We start from the raw sequence: 19476 nt of genomic DNA, 5'->3' as shown, positions 1-19476 counted from the left end.
GTTACTAGGAAAACTCAGCCCAGGATAGTTTTATTCTCCCCAAAACATGTTTCCTTTTTATTTTTAAAGAACTATACAAAAAAAAAAAAATCGCAACTTTTTTGCAACTTTCACTGTCTCCCGCAACTTCATTGCAACAAACATACAAAATACATCGCAACTTTTATCGCAATTTTTTACAAAAGCTCCCGCGAAATCAGGCATTTTGGACCGCAACAATCTCAAAATAAGGCCGCAAAATCCTGGAGGGACTGTTTATACATACAGTCATGGGAAAAATCCTATGAAAACGTGTTTTTTAACATATTTAGACATATGGATATTTAATATCAATTTTAACAATACTGAGAAATTCAAGTAATATAACTAAACAAGTAAAAATGAAGAAAATATTTTTTTAAACTTTCTGTAAAATGTAATAAAATGAACATGCAATGTCTGGTGAGGAATACATTAGGACACCCCCAGATTTTGTCCCACTTAAAATGGCTGAAGTCACACACATGTGTATCACATCAAGTGCACATGATTAGAATAGTGTTACTCAGCATTTTGAAGGAGGCTTTCCCTATTTAAACCTCAGACATTCAGTTTGGTGTGCTCCTGACTGTTGACGTGAGAGTAAACACCATGGTGGGATCGAAAGACCTGTCTGAGGCCTTCAGAAAGAAGATTGTTGCAGCTTATGAGTCTGGTAAGGGATTTAAAAAGATCTCAAAAGAGTTTGAAATCAGCCATTCAACTGTCTGGAAAATAGTGTACAAGTGGAGGACATTCAAAACAACTGCCAAAAGGCGCCCAGGTCTGGGTCCCACGCAAGTTCACCCCGAGCAGCAACGAAAGATGCAAAAGAAGTCTCCAAACCCCTGAAATGTCATCACGGGACCTACAGCAGGCTCTGGAAACTGTTGAGGTGAAAGTGCATGCCTCTACAATCAGAAAGAGACTGCACAAGTTTAATCTTCACGGGAGGTGTGCAAAGAGGAAACATTTACTCTCCAAGAGAAACACTTAGACCAGACTAAAGTTGGCCAGAGAGAACGTAGACAAAGCACAGGACTTCTGGAATAATGTTCTTTGGACAGATGAGTCTAAAATTTAATTATTTGTACACCAGAACAGAGGACATGTTTGGCGCACACCAAATACAGCGTTCCAGGAAAAGAACCTGATACCAACTGTGAAGCATGGAGGTGGAACTGTCATGGTGTGGGGATGCTTTGCTGCAGCAGGACCTGGCCTGCTCACCATCATAGAACCCATCGTGAATTCTACAGTGTATCAGAGGGTCCTTGAGCAACATGTGAGACCATCTGTAAGAAAATTAATGCTGAAGCGGAACTGGACCCTGCAACATGACAATGACCATAAACATAACAGTAAATCCACCAAGGACTGGCTGAAAACTAAGAAATGGAGAGTCCTGGAATGGCCCAGTCAAAGCCCAGATCTTAATCCCATTGAGATGCTGTGGGGTGACTTGAAACAGGCTGTGCATGCAAGAAACCCCTCAAACATCACACAGGTTAAAGCATTCTGCATTGAGGAGTGGGGCAAACTTTCCTTAGACCGATGTCAGAGACTGGAAGAGGGTTACAAGAAGCGTCTCACTGAAATTATTTCAGCCAAAGGGGGTAACACTAGGTATTAGGGGGTAGGGTGTCCTAACTTCTTCCTCAGTTAGAATATGCATTTATGTTGATGTCTTTTGTTTAATGAGTAAAACAATGTTATTGTTTGCCGTTTACCTGCAATTAAATCACTTTCTTTTCCAGAGATGAATAAAACAAGATTAGACATCAACATGTGAACATTTCTTAATGAATAACTGTTATGTTAATATTTAATGGGGTGTCCTAATATTTTCAAATGACTGTATTTCTTTTTATTTTATTATTTTGGTCTAATTGCCAGGGAAGCTTGTTGGTTATTTGATATTTTTAAAACTATAATGCTACATCTATCAACATTTATTTGATGTTATCATGGTATTCATTTCTTCATTTTAATAATATTATATCGGTCTTATTACCGGTGAAATATTACAGTATGCTGTAAAACAGAACACTACTATATGATCCGTGCTGGGCACATTCACAGCCAATATCCCACAATGCAATGCGGTGATTCATATCAGAGAATCGGACAGAGATCAGCGGGTCATTAACGCCAGTATCACTTCAATGTACATATTTAATCAGTGGTTATGTCACCAGCAATAACACGTTGCTGCTAATTAAAACAACATGCTTTCAAGAAAAATTCTTGAGGCCATACAAAAATCTACGCCTTTTATTGATAAAAATTAGGAGATTGTTGTTGATGGTGCTGCCTCCTCCAGAAGGTACGGCGTGGGCCGGCCAGAGGCCCGGGGTAGGCAGTGAGTAGGTCCGCGATGACAAGTGGTGGTCCTCTACCCGAAGCTCTCCGCAGGGTAGCGGCGCTGCTGAACCCGCTGACTGCTGCTGTGGGCGGAGATATGAGCCCAGCTGGTATCATGTATCAAGGTATCAAGGGACTACGGGCAGAAAATAGCACACTTGTGCTACAACCAGGTACAATGCATCTCTCCTTGTTCTAATACAAGGTTAATGTTGACTTGTGCATTGTCCCTATTTAAAAATAAAATAAATAAAAATGTCCTGTATTTTAGTACTGAGACTCCGAGAGAGGGTTGTTCAATACAGGGAGTACAGACCGGGCGTCAGGTGTCGATGTCCCACCTGAGGTGCACACAGACCGGCTGCAGTCGAAGGAAGAGGTTGACATGTCATCTCAGCCAGCATCAGCTCGGTCCTCTTCTGGGTGTGGGAGGTTTTTTTTCTTTACATGGGACCCATGTAACCGGGGAAGTTTAATAAAGGTGCACGGGCCTGACGAGGCAGTCACGACCTCATGTGTCTCCCAGTTTATTGCTAACATACAGCAAGGCCAACTGAACACTATTAATTCACCAATTAACTCAGAAAATCTATGTCACTCTCACTCTTTGGCTTCACTCTAGCCGCTCCCTCCTTCATTCCCTCTTCTCTGCTGAAAAAAAGACTGCGGTCGATCATTATTAACCCCATAAATGCTGGTTTAGACTGTTTTCAGAAATACATTATCTTTTACATAAAACAATGAACATATAATCATTTTTAAACTGCTTTTAACATTTTTATCATAACTTTTTAAATGAATTTCAACCTTTTAAATCACACCATTTATATGCTCTGATTATTAAATGATACTACAAGCATCACTAATTCCCTTCATGCTTTTAACCTGGTTACATATAAAAGGCTCCATTACCTTGTATCTCACGTTATGGCTCCATAGCAGCTGTTTTTATAAAAATAGGTTAACGATGGTGTCATAACTACGAGACTTACTGTCCCACAGTAGAGGAATTTCCGTATAGTACAGGAGAAGCTCACAGGCAGTGTTGATGGTAGATGCGGAGAGTAGCCTTGAGCAGGTATTAACACTCAAGGTGAGGCAAAGGTGATGTGAAAAAAATGATGGGCTTTATTATCAATGACCCAAGTAAGGTCCATAAGAAAAAATGACAATAGAAAGAATTAACAAAATTAAGGAAAGTAACCAAAAAGCACTTTCAAAAAAAGATAAAATTCAAATTGACTTAAGTCAAAACAATCAAAAGTATAAATACACCACTATTCGCTATAGTAGACCTTAAATCAGGTTTAACGTGGAGATCCTCCAGCAGACTTACGTCCTACTACCTTCACGTATACTCCAGCTCTCCCTTCTGAGCAAACACATGGCCACCATATATAGCCTGACGCCACCCCTCAAATTGGAACATACCAACCTGTAAAACTCAGGGGTGGCTCAGGTGAGTAGGCCGTAATGGCTTCATACAGCACACATAAATATACAACAATCTAAATAGATACAACATATAATTTATACAATAGGTATTACCATTAACCACAGCCACAAGGTATCTTGTTGGCTGTAAAATATAATACACCACAAGTCATGTTTGTGACAATCTATAGCTTTTAAACAAACTATGATAAATGCATTTAGCTAAGCCTATCAAATAGTAAATCACCGCAGCAATAGATGTTAAAAATTTGTGCACAAAACTACGGGATTAATACAGGGAATTCGATAAATGACAGACAATATAAAACCAGTATAAATAACCGGACATAGACAGTCAAACAAACATGTACAAGCAACATTCTTCACTCAGTCTTTGAGATTAAAACAGGTAGCGCATCGCTACCGTGACGGCAGCCATGCGCCCCGTCACAGGCAGTTTGGATTTACATTAGCTGTTTAAGTGTAATTACTATGTTAACTAGCATTTTAATTAGCAATAATTAGCCTGTGCCTAGGTTATCTCCTTACATAAACCTACGCTTTAACGGTCTATGGTAAAAGCATCACTAACTGAGGCTGAATTTGAATTTAGGGCGGGAAAGTCGCCAGAGACAGTCAGACTGTATTACTTGACAAAGCAACAAATACAAGAACTTTAATCAGTGGGTCAAATTTTAAGATTATTTTTTGGGCATTTTCCGCGTTTATTTATTGACCGGACAGCTGAAGACATGAAAGGGGGGGGGGATGACATGCAGCAAAGGACTGCAGGTCTGAGTCGAACCCGGGCCCGCTGCGTCGAGGTGTAAACCTCTATATATGGACCCCCGCCCTACCAACTGAGCTATCTGGGCAACCAGTCACCGTTGTTTTAACTCACTTTTTGATAGATTGGTTCTTTCTAAACAGTTAACTAGATGAAAATCTTACGGACCATTAATAATAGAATTAGAATGACAAGCGAAATAAAACATGTTTATTAAACATGATCATCCTAGGGCGCCCCACTCAGTCACACGTTTACTTGTCAACCTGATTATTAGATTGAATTGATGATTATTGTCGATCATTTCCTAATTGGGGGAAAACTTCAAACTACTGATTTAGTTTGAAGTTCCTGTGACGTAACGTTTCCAGTCTATGGTTCAGACTCAAACACACGGAGCTCTGAAGCAGACCTGAGCGTCGCTTAGTGTCCACTCTCTCTGGATAAACAGAGACGAGCAGTGGCACAGACCTCGGAGCTGCTGCAGCGCGCCTTCCCTGGTCTGTGCAGCTTCAGGTTTATAATGGACGCGCTCTGCTGTGGGCATGCTGCGGCAGATGTGTCCCTATTTCTGCGTAGTTTTGTGTTTCCACCTCCGATGTAGAGTAGCCTACAGCCACATTCCTAAACTGTCTCATTCAGAGACCAGCGTCTCAAACGAGGCTCTGAGTCTGTCAGGAGGTCTGGGTTCTACCGTATCAACAGAGCAATCACGTAATGTAAATCAGACTATGGTGCAGGTGGATTATTTTCTGAAATATTGTGACTTTATTCTTGTAATACTTTATTTTTCTCAAAATATCACGACTCCTCCAAACCTCAGAGAGCACAGATGAGATATATTTTGAATGTGCAAAGTTTTTAAACAGCAGAAATCTTGCTCAAACACATCTGAAATATTACGGTCCAGGGGTTTATTAACTATCAGGTGAATAATTGTCATATGCAAAACTCAATCCCGCCTAGGGCAACCAAAGGGCTAGAGCCGGCCCTGCCTGTGTGATACATATGTATGTAAATAGCTTTATTATGGAACCCACGCAACTTCTAGGCAGGACCAGCCCTTCAATAGCATTCATTCAGTAGCATAATGGCTACAACTAGCAGTCTAGAGGCAGAACTCCAACAGGATGTAAAAGGCCCTTAAATAGGCCTACAACCAGTAGATCCGACCAGGGATCAATCCTCTTTTATTGACATTTGTTCACTGTCAATTAATTTGTGTCTTTTGGCTAAATTCAACATAATGATGACATCAGTTGAAATGAACAGTGTGAAAGAGAGAGAGAGAGAGAGAGAGAGAGAGAGAGGTGCTCAGAGCTGATGAAGAGTCTGTACGGGGATATGAAAACCAGATTTCTCTGCCTAATAGCTGGAATATTCAGCGGGTGACACGGCGCTATGTTAAAAAGAGCTGCTACATGTGGAGGACGTACAGGAGCTAAATCTGTGGATATAAAAAATATTATTTTCAGCAGATATCTTTGTTACAACATGATTGAGCTAGCAAAGTAGTTTTTGTGTTCATATATATGCAGTAGTTATTCAGTTTGTGAAATCCTATGATCTCTACAAAGCTAAACTTAGCGCAAGTTGGCTGACTGACTATACAGTGACATTAGCACTTCAGTAATGTTTAGCTAACGCTATAGACCTCGGTACTAGCCGCATCACTGTCGTGCTAACGTTAAATCACAACCTCTCGTGTAATATTGCTTATAGAGGGTTTTCACGACGCGTCATCAGACCGGAAGTGGCCATTTTGGAGGTACTCCGCATCACAACAAAGCACAGGCACTGAAGTAGATCCCGAACGTTGTCAAGGAAAATGGTTAATTATTGCCGTGTTTAAGGTTGTACCAATAGGTCAGACTGAGAAAAACTTTTGGAATATTCTCAACTTCCAAAAGTTAAGGCGAGACACTACAGGTGAATAGGGATTTATTTTTAACTAGCAGAAATCACCATGAAACTCTGCCAGTTGATTACTTACATTAAGATGAGAAAAAAATGTATTACAAGTTTTCTGTAATTTTATGTTTAAATATGCAAATTATGCATTATCTAATGAAAAATGCGCTAATTTGCATATATTTTAAAAAACGAAATCTGAGTATTGGATAAAGCCACATTCAAAATAATTTTTTCATTGTGTTCACATATTAGATGGGGAAAAAATTACAGAGGGATTTGTTGATATCTACTTTTGTTATCCTGTAAATCAGAAGATACTGTCAATAGCCTTAAAAAAAACGATTTTCGCCATGTTTTTTGGAAGAAAATGTTATATAAATCAGGCTAGGAATAATATATTTACAAATCCCTCTGTAAATGTCTTCATAATATAACTAGGTAGAAGACTGGAAAGTTTGGTGTATAAAGGTGCTACTGAAGTGGAGATTTCGTTCTTGGAGTATGAGAGAAAAGTCATTTTGAGAAAACGGAAGTTAGTGATGGTTCGAGGAATTAACTCCTGGGTCCTTTGAACCATGAGACTCGACAAGCAACCCTCAGAAGCTTAACCTGGGTCTATCGACTGGGAGTTAGCGAGTATCTTAGCTGAATAAGTTAGGGGCGGGGGTTATGGACCCACGTTTGTATCTTGTCGACCCACTAATTACCGTTCTGATACCAAAGGTCTACACTTGTACAAATAGGTTATGTACTCATAAAACGATGGATTGGAAAGTTTGTAAGTACACCAGAAGTTTATGAACACTTGCCTGCTCTCTTCTGCTCTCTGCTACTGCTGCTACCTGCAGTTAGACTCACAGCAGCAACAACAACAGCAGAGAGCAGAAGCCAGCAGGCAAGTGTTATTTACATAAACTTCTGGTGTACTTACAAACTTTCCAATCCATCGTTTTATGAGAGCATAACCTATATATACTAGTGTAGACCTTTGGTATCATTTCGGCATTATTAGTGGGGCCATTTAAGAGATACAAACGTGGGTCCATTAGCCCCGCGCTAAGCTATTCAGCGGCTAACGCTACTCTACGCTAACTCGCCCAATGTTCGACCCAGGTGAAAAAAGCTTCTGGGGGGGTATTTGGCTCAAGGTCATGGTGCAAAGGACCCTAGGGTAAATTACTCCGAACCATCACTTTAAAGGTTTTTATAGCAAAATTCCACTAATTTCTAATGAAAGCCATGAATTACAGACACATATCCCTTCAGGTCCAAGTAAGATCCATGTATCACACTGTTTAACATCCACAACTCATCATTGCTTCATCCATCACTGATCATAACATCCAAAACAACACATCAACATGGCCTTCAACTGAAGACCATTACATCACTAACTTCAAACTGACAGAAAACAACCATTTCACAGCCTAGTTCCCCCAAGTTAGTTTACAGTCTACATATCCATGCCAGCACCATATGTAGGGCCCTCCTCCATCTCCTGCTGGTGTCTTTACACTTTTTTGGCTGTGCTTACACTCTTAAGGCTCCACTTTGCACTGGTGGAATGGACACTATTGGCTTTTGAGATCCTAACCATGTCGTCATCCTTCATTGCATTAACAGTCTGTGCTCTGAAGCCACAGTTTCTCCATCACAGCCAGCATGGCCGATGCACCCTCACTGAATGTAGAAATAGCCTTCATGGCTGCAGTTTTTGGACATTGGGCCCATACGACCGAGTTGAGGCATGCGTTGGTATTCTGAGTGCCTCCATGCTGCACTGTCACTGGACATCCGGTGATACACAGGGATGAGCTTCTTATGAATCAGTCAAAAGACCAATATTTAGAACATTGGAGAAAGAAATCAAAGTAGACTAAATTGTTATTAAACACATTTTCACACTGTCAGAGATACAAAGAAGAGACGGATCCTGACTAAATACAGGCTCAGTGACCACCAACTGGGTCAGACAGAGATGCACTTCCTCCTCCACTGGGAAAAAGTATATTCACTAAGAGAATTACACCTTGGAAAAATAGCCAAAAAAAGTTACCACCAGAAGAGAAGCTGGTAGTCCTCCTAGGAGAGGGGACAGCAGCTCTACTGACAGCTAAACATGGATCTGCCTGCCACAGCCTGAGGGACTCTCAACCACTTAGGATCCCAAAATTACAGATTTGTTTAGTATTTTATAGTAATTATAGTAGAATAGTATATATGTGACACCTACATATTTAATATATGACATGTAGGCTACGAATTTCTGTAAACGGCTTGGAGAGAGGGAGAGAGAGAGAGTCTGATTACCTCCGCTGTCTGAAAACTCCTGTTTTCTGAACGATAGTTGACACATGGACGTACTATGTAAAGTCATTTCATCATCTGCTGTCTTAGTGTGTAATCCCCTGCTGGGTCTTCTTGCTGATAACAACTGTTTTCGTCTTCTCTGAGGTGATTTTCGACGCATTTATTTTGATATTCTGAACTACCGCGGAAAGGTCAGAGCGCGTCACGTGACCATTCTAAGCAAATCACGTTGTCAGAAATTGTCATCAGCCAATGAGATTGCGCATTTAGCGCAAACCCCCCCCCCTTTTACTTTCACGATTGGTTGCTGATGAAAAGGAAATGACCATATTTGGATCCGACAGCGTTGTAGAGGAGAGAGAGAGCTTTCCAACGGTATATGTGATGACAGCGTGCAGGCAGCGATCGCGGAGCAGCGGGATGATTTAGAACCACAACTTTTGTTGAATTTAGGAGAAATCTACCGACGCTAACAGACAAAGTGTAGTAAAATAAAGACCTAAATGTGTATTTTTGACTCTTTTTCACCACATGTCTGAAAGAAGACATGTTATTGAACACAAATAGCCAAAAATCTCAGAATTGACCAGTGAAAAAAAAACGATGTTTTTGCCTGCCGTGTCTCGCCTTAAAGGAAAACGAGGGAGAGGAACATGGGCGCGGGAACTAGGGGTGCTGCAAGTGCTGCAGCACCCCCTGTTGGCAAACTGTGATGACAATAAAATCATAGCTTATAAATATCTCTGGTTGTTGTTTCTGTTCCATGAAAGAAAAAAAAAGTATTTAATTTATCTTCAGTGTGTAGTATTAGCCAATCACGTGTCTTGACGCAAATCACGCGATTACGATTCAGCCTACGCAGCACACACACTCACGGCCCACACACAAGTTGCACAACTACTACTATATCAGTGCTACTACCTAGCAATGTCTCAAAAGAGAATTTTAGATTTTTTTTTCAATCCAACCCCAAACACCCGAGGACTAGCAGATTTCTCCAACTGACTCCTCAAAATGTGGCTCTCGTCGCAGACATATTCAACTTTGTACAGAGCTCCTCCAACCTAATCCGAGAGTCAGCAAAACGCAAGAGTTTGTATCAGTCTTTTATCCCCGACGGAGAACCCGTGTCCAATGTCGTAGCTCTGTGTCCGACAAGATGGTGCGTAAGGACCAAGGCGATATCCAGACTCCTGCAAGGATATGGGCTGCTGTTGGAGACCCTACGAGCTCTCGAAAAGGACCAGAGTGTTTGTGGGGAGACTTCGTTCGAAAATATCAGGACTTCTCAAGCAAGCTATGAAGGGCAGAACTGTCTTCGGGCTGTTGTGCTGTGAGGGTTTGTTTTTGGGCCTTGTGAGGCTGTGGCAAGCAGTTTGCAGAAGGCTGATGCAAGTGTTCGGTGGCGCTTTCGGCCCGGTGAGTGACTGATAACTATAATAACTCAACACACAAATCAATTATAAGATTAACTGGAACCTGCGGACTGCTGTAAGAGATTGCGGGTAACATAACTTTCGCTGACCGCACTCTCAGTCACTCACTTGCCGGCCGGTAGCAGGGAGAGGGAGGGAGAACAGCGAGCTGCAAGCCCTGGAGCTCTGTCAGGGCAGCGGTGTGTGGTAGTCCAGTACCCAGAAAAGGGTAAGTTTTCACGGGTATTGAGCACTGGGCCGCCGGCTGAGCTCAATCTACCTCACAGCAGGCCGGGGTCTGTGACGGAGGACAGGCAGGGCGGCGATGTAGCAACCCAGGCAGCACCGGCCGCTGAACTCCGACACATAGTCGGACACAATTTGCAATTAGCCATCCATTTTCATAAAACAGCCCATATTTGAGCTTTACATAGTTGATTTCTTGCATAAAAAAGTTTCAGAAGTGAATTTTGTAATGGAATAGCAGAGATCTGCGTGACCTAGATTCAGAAGACTACCTGATCTCAGGTCAGTTGTGTAGCCTATGTAAATGTTGGGGCGTGACCGTTCTCTTAATACACCCATGGGCTGACAAAGGTTCCGGTTTTTGGGAGGTTGACGTCAACTTCCAGCTTTGTAGAGATTCGCCCGTTTTCAGCGGCAGTTTCAAAATATGAGATTTTCAGAGTAAAACGGGTGTCAGTGGGATTTTGAGCTTCTATGCATGTCCTATTTACCCACCGAAAAAAGGAAGACTGCGGCTGCTGCTGCAACAGAAAGAGAATTGGTGTGGGAGAAAATTGCTGCTTGAGTCAATGCGTACGCATTAACAGTGTATTAATTTCATATTTAATCATAGTTAACTTATAGGGCCTTATTTTAACGATCTGAAACGCAAGTATCAAACATGAAACGCAAGTAGCTTTGTGGGCGGATCTCGACGCAAATCTAAAATGGGTTGCTCTGAAGTAGCTAGGTGTGGTTTGGGCGTAACGTGCAATAAACCAATCAGAGCGTCATCTCTCATTCCCTTTAAGAGCAGGTGCGCTTGTCCCATGGCAGATTGCTATTATAACGGCGGATTTGCCTGGCGCACGCCAGCGGGAGCTGTCCGGGATGCGGCAAAGTAATAAATGCCGGTCTTAGCCGGGTGGCGATGTTGCTGCTCCTGTCGGGCGTATGACCTCAAGTCTGGAGAGGATTGCTGCAGCCATGGAGCGTGGGCCTCCAAACGCACCACCTGCACCTGTTTTGCCCCTTCCTCCTCCTCCCACTCCATCTCCGTCCACCCGCTCCACCAGGAGCACATCGCGCATTGCCACTCCTGGACCCTCAAGTGTCCAATCCCTCTGTAGTTCAACATCACGTCTCCTTATGTCCTCTAATATTTCTTCATTTATGTCATCAACACATCCATGATTCATGGAAATGTTGTGTAAAACACAACAAGCCACAAAGAATGCTGCGACTTTTTGAGGACTGTACTGTAGCCTCCTGACCTATCCAAACACCTGAAGTGCATTTTCAGTAATATTTTTCCTTGTAATTATGTATGGTTTGCAAAAATGGGAACTGCTCGTGTAGATGAGAGAAGCAAAGCATATGCGCGTTGTGCACACGCTACATTATGGCCAAGCATGCACCCCTAAAATAGCATCTGAATAACATGCCACTGACTTTAGACTAGCACCACTGACTTTAGACTATAGCACCACTGACTTTAGACTAGCCCCACTGACTTTAGACTATAGCACCACTGACTTTAGACTATAGCACCACTGACTTTAGACTAGCACCACTGACTTTAGACTAGCACCACTGACTTTAGACTAGCACCACTGACTTTAGACTAGCGCCACTGACTTTAGACTATAGCACCACTGACTTTAGACTATAGCACCACTGACTTTAGACTAGCACCACTGACTTTAGACTAGCACCACTGACTTTAGACTAGCACCACTGACTTTAGACTATAGCACCACTGACTTTAGACTAGCACCACTGACTTTAGACTAGCACCACTGACTTTAGACCAGCACCACTGGCTTTAGACGTGTTTTTTTCTGGTCAGTGGTGGAATTGTTTTCTGAAACTGCAAAATAGCACCAGGGAACGTTTGCGCCTGAACACGCCTCCTCTTTTCGCTGAACCGCCCCCGGGAGCACAAATACATTCCCTAATTTACCGACGTGCGTCTGTGGAGGGAAAAGTCCGCTGTGCGTCAGGTGCAAAATAAGAATGATACATGCGTCGGTGTACAAAGGTAATTGCGCTGGGTGCAAAATAGGGCCCCAGTTAACTTATAATATTACTGGTGAAAACTGGAATTGTGTTACACCTATTATTTAATTTAGGTGCAATCCTGCGGGTGAAAAAGTAAACTATACTAATCCCATTCTGAGGCTGCAGCACCATGATCATTAACAGAACTATAACGTATAATGATGTATTTCTTTTTAATGGCTCTCACTGGTTTGTGTCCAGGGAACACTACATAAACGTTTAAAAACGATTATATTTTTATAATCTGCCTAATCTAATCTACATAAACCAATACGTTTTTTTATTCATGCAGATAACAAACTGCATTAAAATGCGCCTGATACAGACTGAATGAATGAATGAGGAAATGAGAGAGCGCTATGTCAGAGGGAGGAGACTGAGACACTCAAGGTTTCTTGAAGAAAACCTGCTCCCGACCAGGTTAGGCTCACAGGCTCAGTTACCATAGTAACTGACTCTGAGGTTAAGTTACCTCTCTTTCTGAAACGGCTGGAGTTACCCCTCTCTCTCAGGTTTGATTAACCTCTCTTCCTGAAACGGAAAACCCAGAGCTTCCCTCCTCTCAGGGTTAACAAACTCAAGAGTTTTCACTAAACCTGCTTTCTGCAATGGGCCTCTGGATATTCATGGTCTCATGGCAGAGTTTATTAGCCGAACTCCAGAGCGCAAATCTACCTTTGGTATACCGAAATCTTCGTAAGGTAACACACGGTGTCTTACATCTCTGTGTCTTTTTCCTGCCGCTGTGCAGGCCCAGATGGTAGCCTATATGATTGTGATTTATGTATGCCTATTATAAAAGAACGAATAGTCTGTAACCTTTTAGAATTTGTCACATACTGTCGGATAAGACAGATTTAGCATAGTCTGTTACTTTGTGGCCTTTTCTTGTCCGTTATATGGTTTATGAACACTTAATCTACGTTGTTTTAAAATAAACATACATTGCCATCTAGAAAACCGATCCTGGTCTAGATCGACCTCCTTGTTTTTAGACATTTTGATTATGCATGTATTGCTAATAATATATAATTTACATTGGTTATAAATGATATTTTAGTTTACATGCACGCGCGCGTCACACATATTTAGATTATTATTTATTCCACCATTGACGCTCGTTTCTCTGATAAATATCACAACACATGCCCATCATTAGATTAACGTGAACCTGTGGTTAACTGTCTTTTCGAGTTAAAAGCGTCCCCTGCAGGCTTAACAAAACTTCGCAGGCCGCCGTCAGACTCACACACACACACACACACACACACACACACACACACACACACACACACACACACACACACACACACACACACACACACACACACACACACACACACACACACACAAAGTCACAGCGCAGCAGGCAGAGGCGGGGGAGAGATAGAGATACCCGTTTCTCTTCGGGAGACTTGTTTAAATTATGACAAATATGCTAAATACACATTAGATTTAGCATTTAGTTCAGACTTTTTTTTGTTTTCTGATTTTAACGCTATAAAGACCGTTGCCATGCTTGCATCACTCCCTTACCCCTCCTATAGTCCCTATGGCCACTTGGCCAGTGTGAATGCAAATGGAAAAAAAAGTTTTGGGGGAGAGTAGTTAGTAGATCTGTTTAGAAGTGGACTTTTCCTATAACTACGGTCCTGTAACTACTTGGTCGGAAAACGGCTATAGTATTAGTAGGAGTAGAAAATTCAATCGTAATGTAGGTCAATGGCGGCCGAATTACGTTGATAAACACGCTAAAAAGCGATTATGAGTCTTAATAACACGCCAAAACGGCATACAATTTTGGCGTGTCATACATACGCCACTTCATGAGATCAGTCTGCATCTGGTTATAGGCCTCCAAACCTTTGTAGGATTTAAGGTTTTCCGCTGTGTATGGACTCGGCAAGAAAACCAGGTAGTTGACTATATCGGGATATGCAGCTGAAGGAAGAATCACCGGGTCGTCATGGATCCTAGTAGAGGGAGCCAACTCGTAGGGATCTGCACCGCCAAAAAACCGTGATTTCTCTAAATATCGAGCCTTTTCTTGTGGTCCAAGTCCTTCCCTATGTGCCTTTGCATCTTGGACGTGTTTTGATTACATTTTCTGTTGATTAGACATGTCTACATTCACTTAAAGTATCCAAAGCGCACAATACGCCATTGTACTCCAATCAGTTGTTTACACCGAGTACCTCCAACATGGCCGCGCATCCAGGTTACCGCCCACAATGTCACCTCGGTGAAAATCCTCCTTACGACTATGGAGAAAGTTTCTCCTGAACCTTATATGATCAAACACGGTCTGAGCCTCATAACCAGAAAATTCATGTCAAAAAACACACAAACTAGCTCATTGGGTCTAGCAATAGCAGCATCCATGGCAACCACTAACACTTTATCAGCGGCGGATCGAGTCATGAAGTCACATTACAAAATAAACAGATCTGTCTTTATGTTTATGTGCTTTATGTATCCTTATTGTGGCAATGTTTGTTTTCATGAATGTTGTACATTGAAGATTTGTTGCACAAATGTCTGAGTCTAAGCATCTGTCCCTATTCAAATAAACATGAAATAAATAAATCTCCCGGTGCGGCTGTCTTCCCGACAGGGAGTGAAGCAGAGGGACCGTACGCTCTGTTCAGTTCTGCTGCTGAGAGCAAACGCTGTTTGTTGTGGGTACCATAGCAACGGTATCCAGTTTCCCTTGTTGAATGAGGAATTAGGGCTGGGCGATATGGAGAAAATCTGATATCACGATATTTTTGACCAAATACCTCGATATTGATATTGCGGCGATATTCTAGGGTTGACAATTGGTGCTTTAACAAAATATCTTCACACTAAATAATCATAGAGTCATGTGGACATAATGTCTAAGTGAGGAAAAGGCAATTAATAGAACAGATAGAACAGTCTGGTCAGTTCAACAAAGTACATCACTTTACTGTAATGCAGCCTTTAAAACCAGGAAAAGACAACACTTATGTCATATCACGATATGACGATATCCAAAATCTAAGACGATATCTAGTCTCATATCACGATATCGATATAATATCGATATATTGCCCAGCCCTGTGAGGAATAGATTACATGGATGTATTAAGATAGATTACCGCCGCCTGCTGGTATGGAGAGTTATTTCCTCTCTCGCAGGCACAGAACGTACGTGGTACTTAGCCGCTGGCTGGAGTCTGTGATGTGTGCTAAGTTGTGGCCAAGACAAAGGCGACAAGAGGCGACAAGAGGCGACAAGAGGCAACGAGAGGGACGAGAGGAGAGGAGATGAGAGGAGACAAGAGGAGACGAGGGCCGACGAGAGTCAACGCCAAAGTCGGCCCTCGTCGCCACTAGTTCCTGGCCGTCGGCTTGGTGTGTCAGGTCCTTTAAAGACATGTTTATGTTGAAATAATATACGAATAAGAAGCTATGCATCTCTTTGTACATTGGCCCTCCCAAGGACATAATGTGTTAAAACAGATATCCCATTAGTTTTTACAGAGACTCAACTCTACAAACTCACCTGGGTCTGAGACAATCAGCTGGATGGTGCTGTAGACTTTATGTTTTTCTCCCTCCCTTCCAACTCGACACAGGTATGTTCCGGTGTCGCTGACTCTGACCTTCTTCAGAACTACAGAAACATCTCCAGCCTTCATGTTTGGATCTCTCAGTTCCACTCGATCTCGATATGAGGGGTCCTGGTTTTCCGTAGTTGACTGTTGTGGTATGAACCGAAAGATGTAAGGATATGACTTTAGATCAGGTCTGATCCAGTCCAAAATTTCAATCTGAGCATCTCCAGGAGCCTGACACTCAAGAGTGAAATCCTCTCCAGCCTTCACTGTTACCTCTGGATGGTCTAAACACATGAAAAAAAAAATCAGTAATACAGGAGTTACTTACATTCATATAATAATAATAATAATAATAATAATAATAATTTAAGATCATCAGATAAATAGTTCGAAATCAGGACTTTTATTAGAGAAAGTTGCTTATGAAAAAAGTCAAAAAGCTGTTGTTATCAACACCAAAGTTCTAGTAAAAAATAGTTTTATGATTTATGAACAACTCAGGTTCAGATTATACCGAAGATACTTTCTGCTTCACTTCATAGCTGTTTGATTCACTTTATCTGATATCAGAGTCATTACTCTGCTGTGGTTCAGTTCAGCCAATCACAACGCTCTGTCTCAGATGACATGAGGAGGGGAATGAAGGAGGGACGTACAGTGGGTTCAATACAGGCTCACCATAACAAACTCGATTGGCGTAAATTTCATCTAACAGTTTGGAGGGACAATAAACATTACATTTCTTACGAGCAATTATTGAAGGGGACACAACTAAACAGCAAACATTGTACTTGTAGAGGACATATGTAGTTGCTGAACACCAGTAAGTAAGCCATTTTAGTCACTTTAACATCAGATGAAGTGGTCTTTTCTGTAATACAGATGATGGTGAATTGAGAACTGAGCCTCCTAGAAAGCAAGCTAGCTAACTAGCCACCCTGCCAGCCACTTAATAAGTAAAGTTCAACATCTTAATGTTTTGTTTTGTCACAGTGTAGAAAATAACAAGGCTCTGGCCAGATGAGTGACACTTTGCTCAGCTCATTTTCTATAACCAGTATGTAGTATGAAAGCACGCTCGGTGGAAGCTATCTAATTAACTATCTATCAAGATACTAAAAAAGCTATTTAACTTTATGACTGCTAATCTAGCAGACTCGTGGAAAAATACATCACTTTGTTGTCAATTCAATTCAATTCAATTCAATTTTATTTATAGTATCAAATCATAACAAAAGTTATCTCGAGACACTTTCCAAAACCCCAACAATTACAGTAATTCCATCAAGAGCAAGCATTAGCAGTGGCTATCGCGACAGTGGCGAGGAAAAACTCTCTTTTAGGAAGAAACCTCGGCAGACCCAGACTCTTGGTAGGCGGTGTCTGACGGGCCGGTTGGGGTGTGATGAACAGTGGCGATAATAGTCACATTAAAGGTCACAGTGACGTCGAAGGTTATCGTGGAAGTTCATGTCATAGCAGGGGGCACACGTGTCATACTGAGTAGTGCAGTCCCTATACCGGATCCAGACTACTCTGTGCATAGGAACATCACAGCAGCGTTGCGGGATGAAACGTGGCTGCAGAGCATGGGTGGATGCAGCAGGATGCAGCAGGATGCAGCAGGATTGGGGACGGGATTTGCAGAGAATCACAGAGCATAGCTCTGCGAAGAAAACATAAGGACTCGGGGAGTAAACTCCCCAGAGCTAGATTAGTAACAAGCAATTCTGGGACAGGATGCATACAGAAGTAACAAGAGAGTAGAGCAGCTCAGTGTGTCATAGGAAGGAAACAGCAACCCCTGCAGTCTAGAATTGTAATAGCATAACTAACTACGAGGAGAAGCAGGTGGGCCGGGTTAGGTGGACGCTGCAACTCCTCACTCCCTAACTATAAGCTTTGTCAAAGAGGAGGGTTTTCAGTTTACTCTTGAATGTGGCGACGGTGTCTGCCCCTCGAACCCAGACTGGAAGCTGGTTCCACAGAAGCGGTGCCTGATAGCTGAAGGCCCTGGCCCCCAGTCTACTTCCAGAGACTCTAGGAACCACGAGTAGCCCCGCATTCCGGGAGCGCAGTGCCCTAGTACTAAGAGCTCTTCTAGGTATGATGGTGCTTGACCATTTAGAGCTTTGTAAGTCAGGAGGAGGATTTTAAATTCGATCCTAGACTTCACAGGAAGCCAATGCAGAGAAGCTAATACAGGAGAAATATGATCTCTTCTCTTAGTTCTCGTCAGAACACGTGCTGCAGCATTCTGGATCAGCTGGAGAGCCTTAAGGGACTTATTTGGACAACCTGATAATAAGGAATTGCAGTAATCTAGTCTAGAAGTAACGAATGCATGGACTAGTTTTTCAGCATCATTCTGAGACAGGATATTCCTGATTTTGGCAATGTTACGAAGATGGAAAAAGGCTATTCTTGAGGTTTGTTTTTAAATGGGCGTTGAAGGATATATCCTGATCAAAAATAACTCCCAAATTTCTGACCGCAGTGCTGGAGGCGCAGGGCAATACCATCCAGAGTAGCTATATCTTTCAACGGGTTCGGCAGTGCGTTGGTCCTATCACAATAACTTCCGTTTTGTCTGAGTTTAACATCAGGAAGTTGTGGGTCATCCAGGATTTTATATCCTCAACACACGTTTGAAGTCTTGCTAACTGACCACTTTCATCTGGCTTAATTGACAGATATAATTGGGTATCGTCTGCGTAGCAGTGATAATTAATTGAGTGTTTCCTAATAATATGTCCTAGAGGAAGCATATATAAGGAAAATAGAATTGGTCCAAGCACTGAGCCTTGGGAACGCCATGGCTGACTTTGGCGTGCTTGGAGGGTTTATCGTTAATGTTAACAAATTGGGATCGCTCAGAGAAATAAGACTTAAACCATTTTAGTGCAGTTCCTTTAATTCCGACTAAGTGTTCTAATCTCTGTAACAGGATTGTATGATCAATAGTGTCAAAAGCAGCACTAAGATCTAGTAAAACAAGAATGGAGACAAGTCCTTTGTCTGCAGCTGTTAGAAGGTCGTTAGTAATTTTCACCAGTGCCGTCTCTGTGCTATGATTCTTTCTAAATCCTGATTGAAAATCATCAAATAAACTGTTGCTATGTAGAAAATCACATAACTGATTAGCAACCACCTTCTCAAGGATCTTGGATAGAAAGGGAAGGTTAGATATAGGTCTATAGTTTGCTAAGACCTCAGGATCCAGGGTCGGTTTTTTCAGAAGAGGTTTTATCACAGCTATTTTAAATGACTGCGGTACATAACCTGTTAATAAGGACATATTGATCATATCTAGTAGTGAAGTGTTTACCACGGGTAACGCTTCTTTGAGTAGCTTCTTTGTCAT

General features: G+C 42.0%; 2 protein-coding genes across 7 annotated transcripts in view; one reads left to right on the top strand and one right to left on the bottom strand.

Annotated features, from left to right (window-relative positions):
• Positions 1-19476, top strand: part of LOC120572607 (low affinity immunoglobulin gamma Fc region receptor II-like) — a 243189-nt gene that overhangs the window by 76061 nt on the left and 147652 nt on the right. The gene's annotated exons all lie outside the window — the stretch shown is intronic.
• Positions 1-19476, bottom strand: part of LOC120572744 (hemicentin-1-like) — a 96757-nt gene that overhangs the window by 44762 nt on the left and 32519 nt on the right. For all 6 annotated transcript variants that reach the window (XM_039822149.1, XM_039822150.1, XM_039822151.1 and 3 more), the window contains exon 2: positions 16058-16396. In XM_039822149.1, the coding sequence (XP_039678083.1) occupies positions 16058-16396 (339 nt within the window). The remainder of the gene's footprint in view (positions 1-16057; positions 16397-19476) is intronic.

The sequence above is a fragment of the Perca fluviatilis genome, chromosome 14 (assembly GCF_010015445.1).
Source record: "Perca fluviatilis chromosome 14, GENO_Pfluv_1.0, whole genome shotgun sequence".
Taxonomy (NCBI): domain Eukaryota; kingdom Metazoa; phylum Chordata; class Actinopteri; order Perciformes; family Percidae; genus Perca; species Perca fluviatilis.
This window is presented reverse-complemented; position numbering and strand designations above follow the sequence as displayed.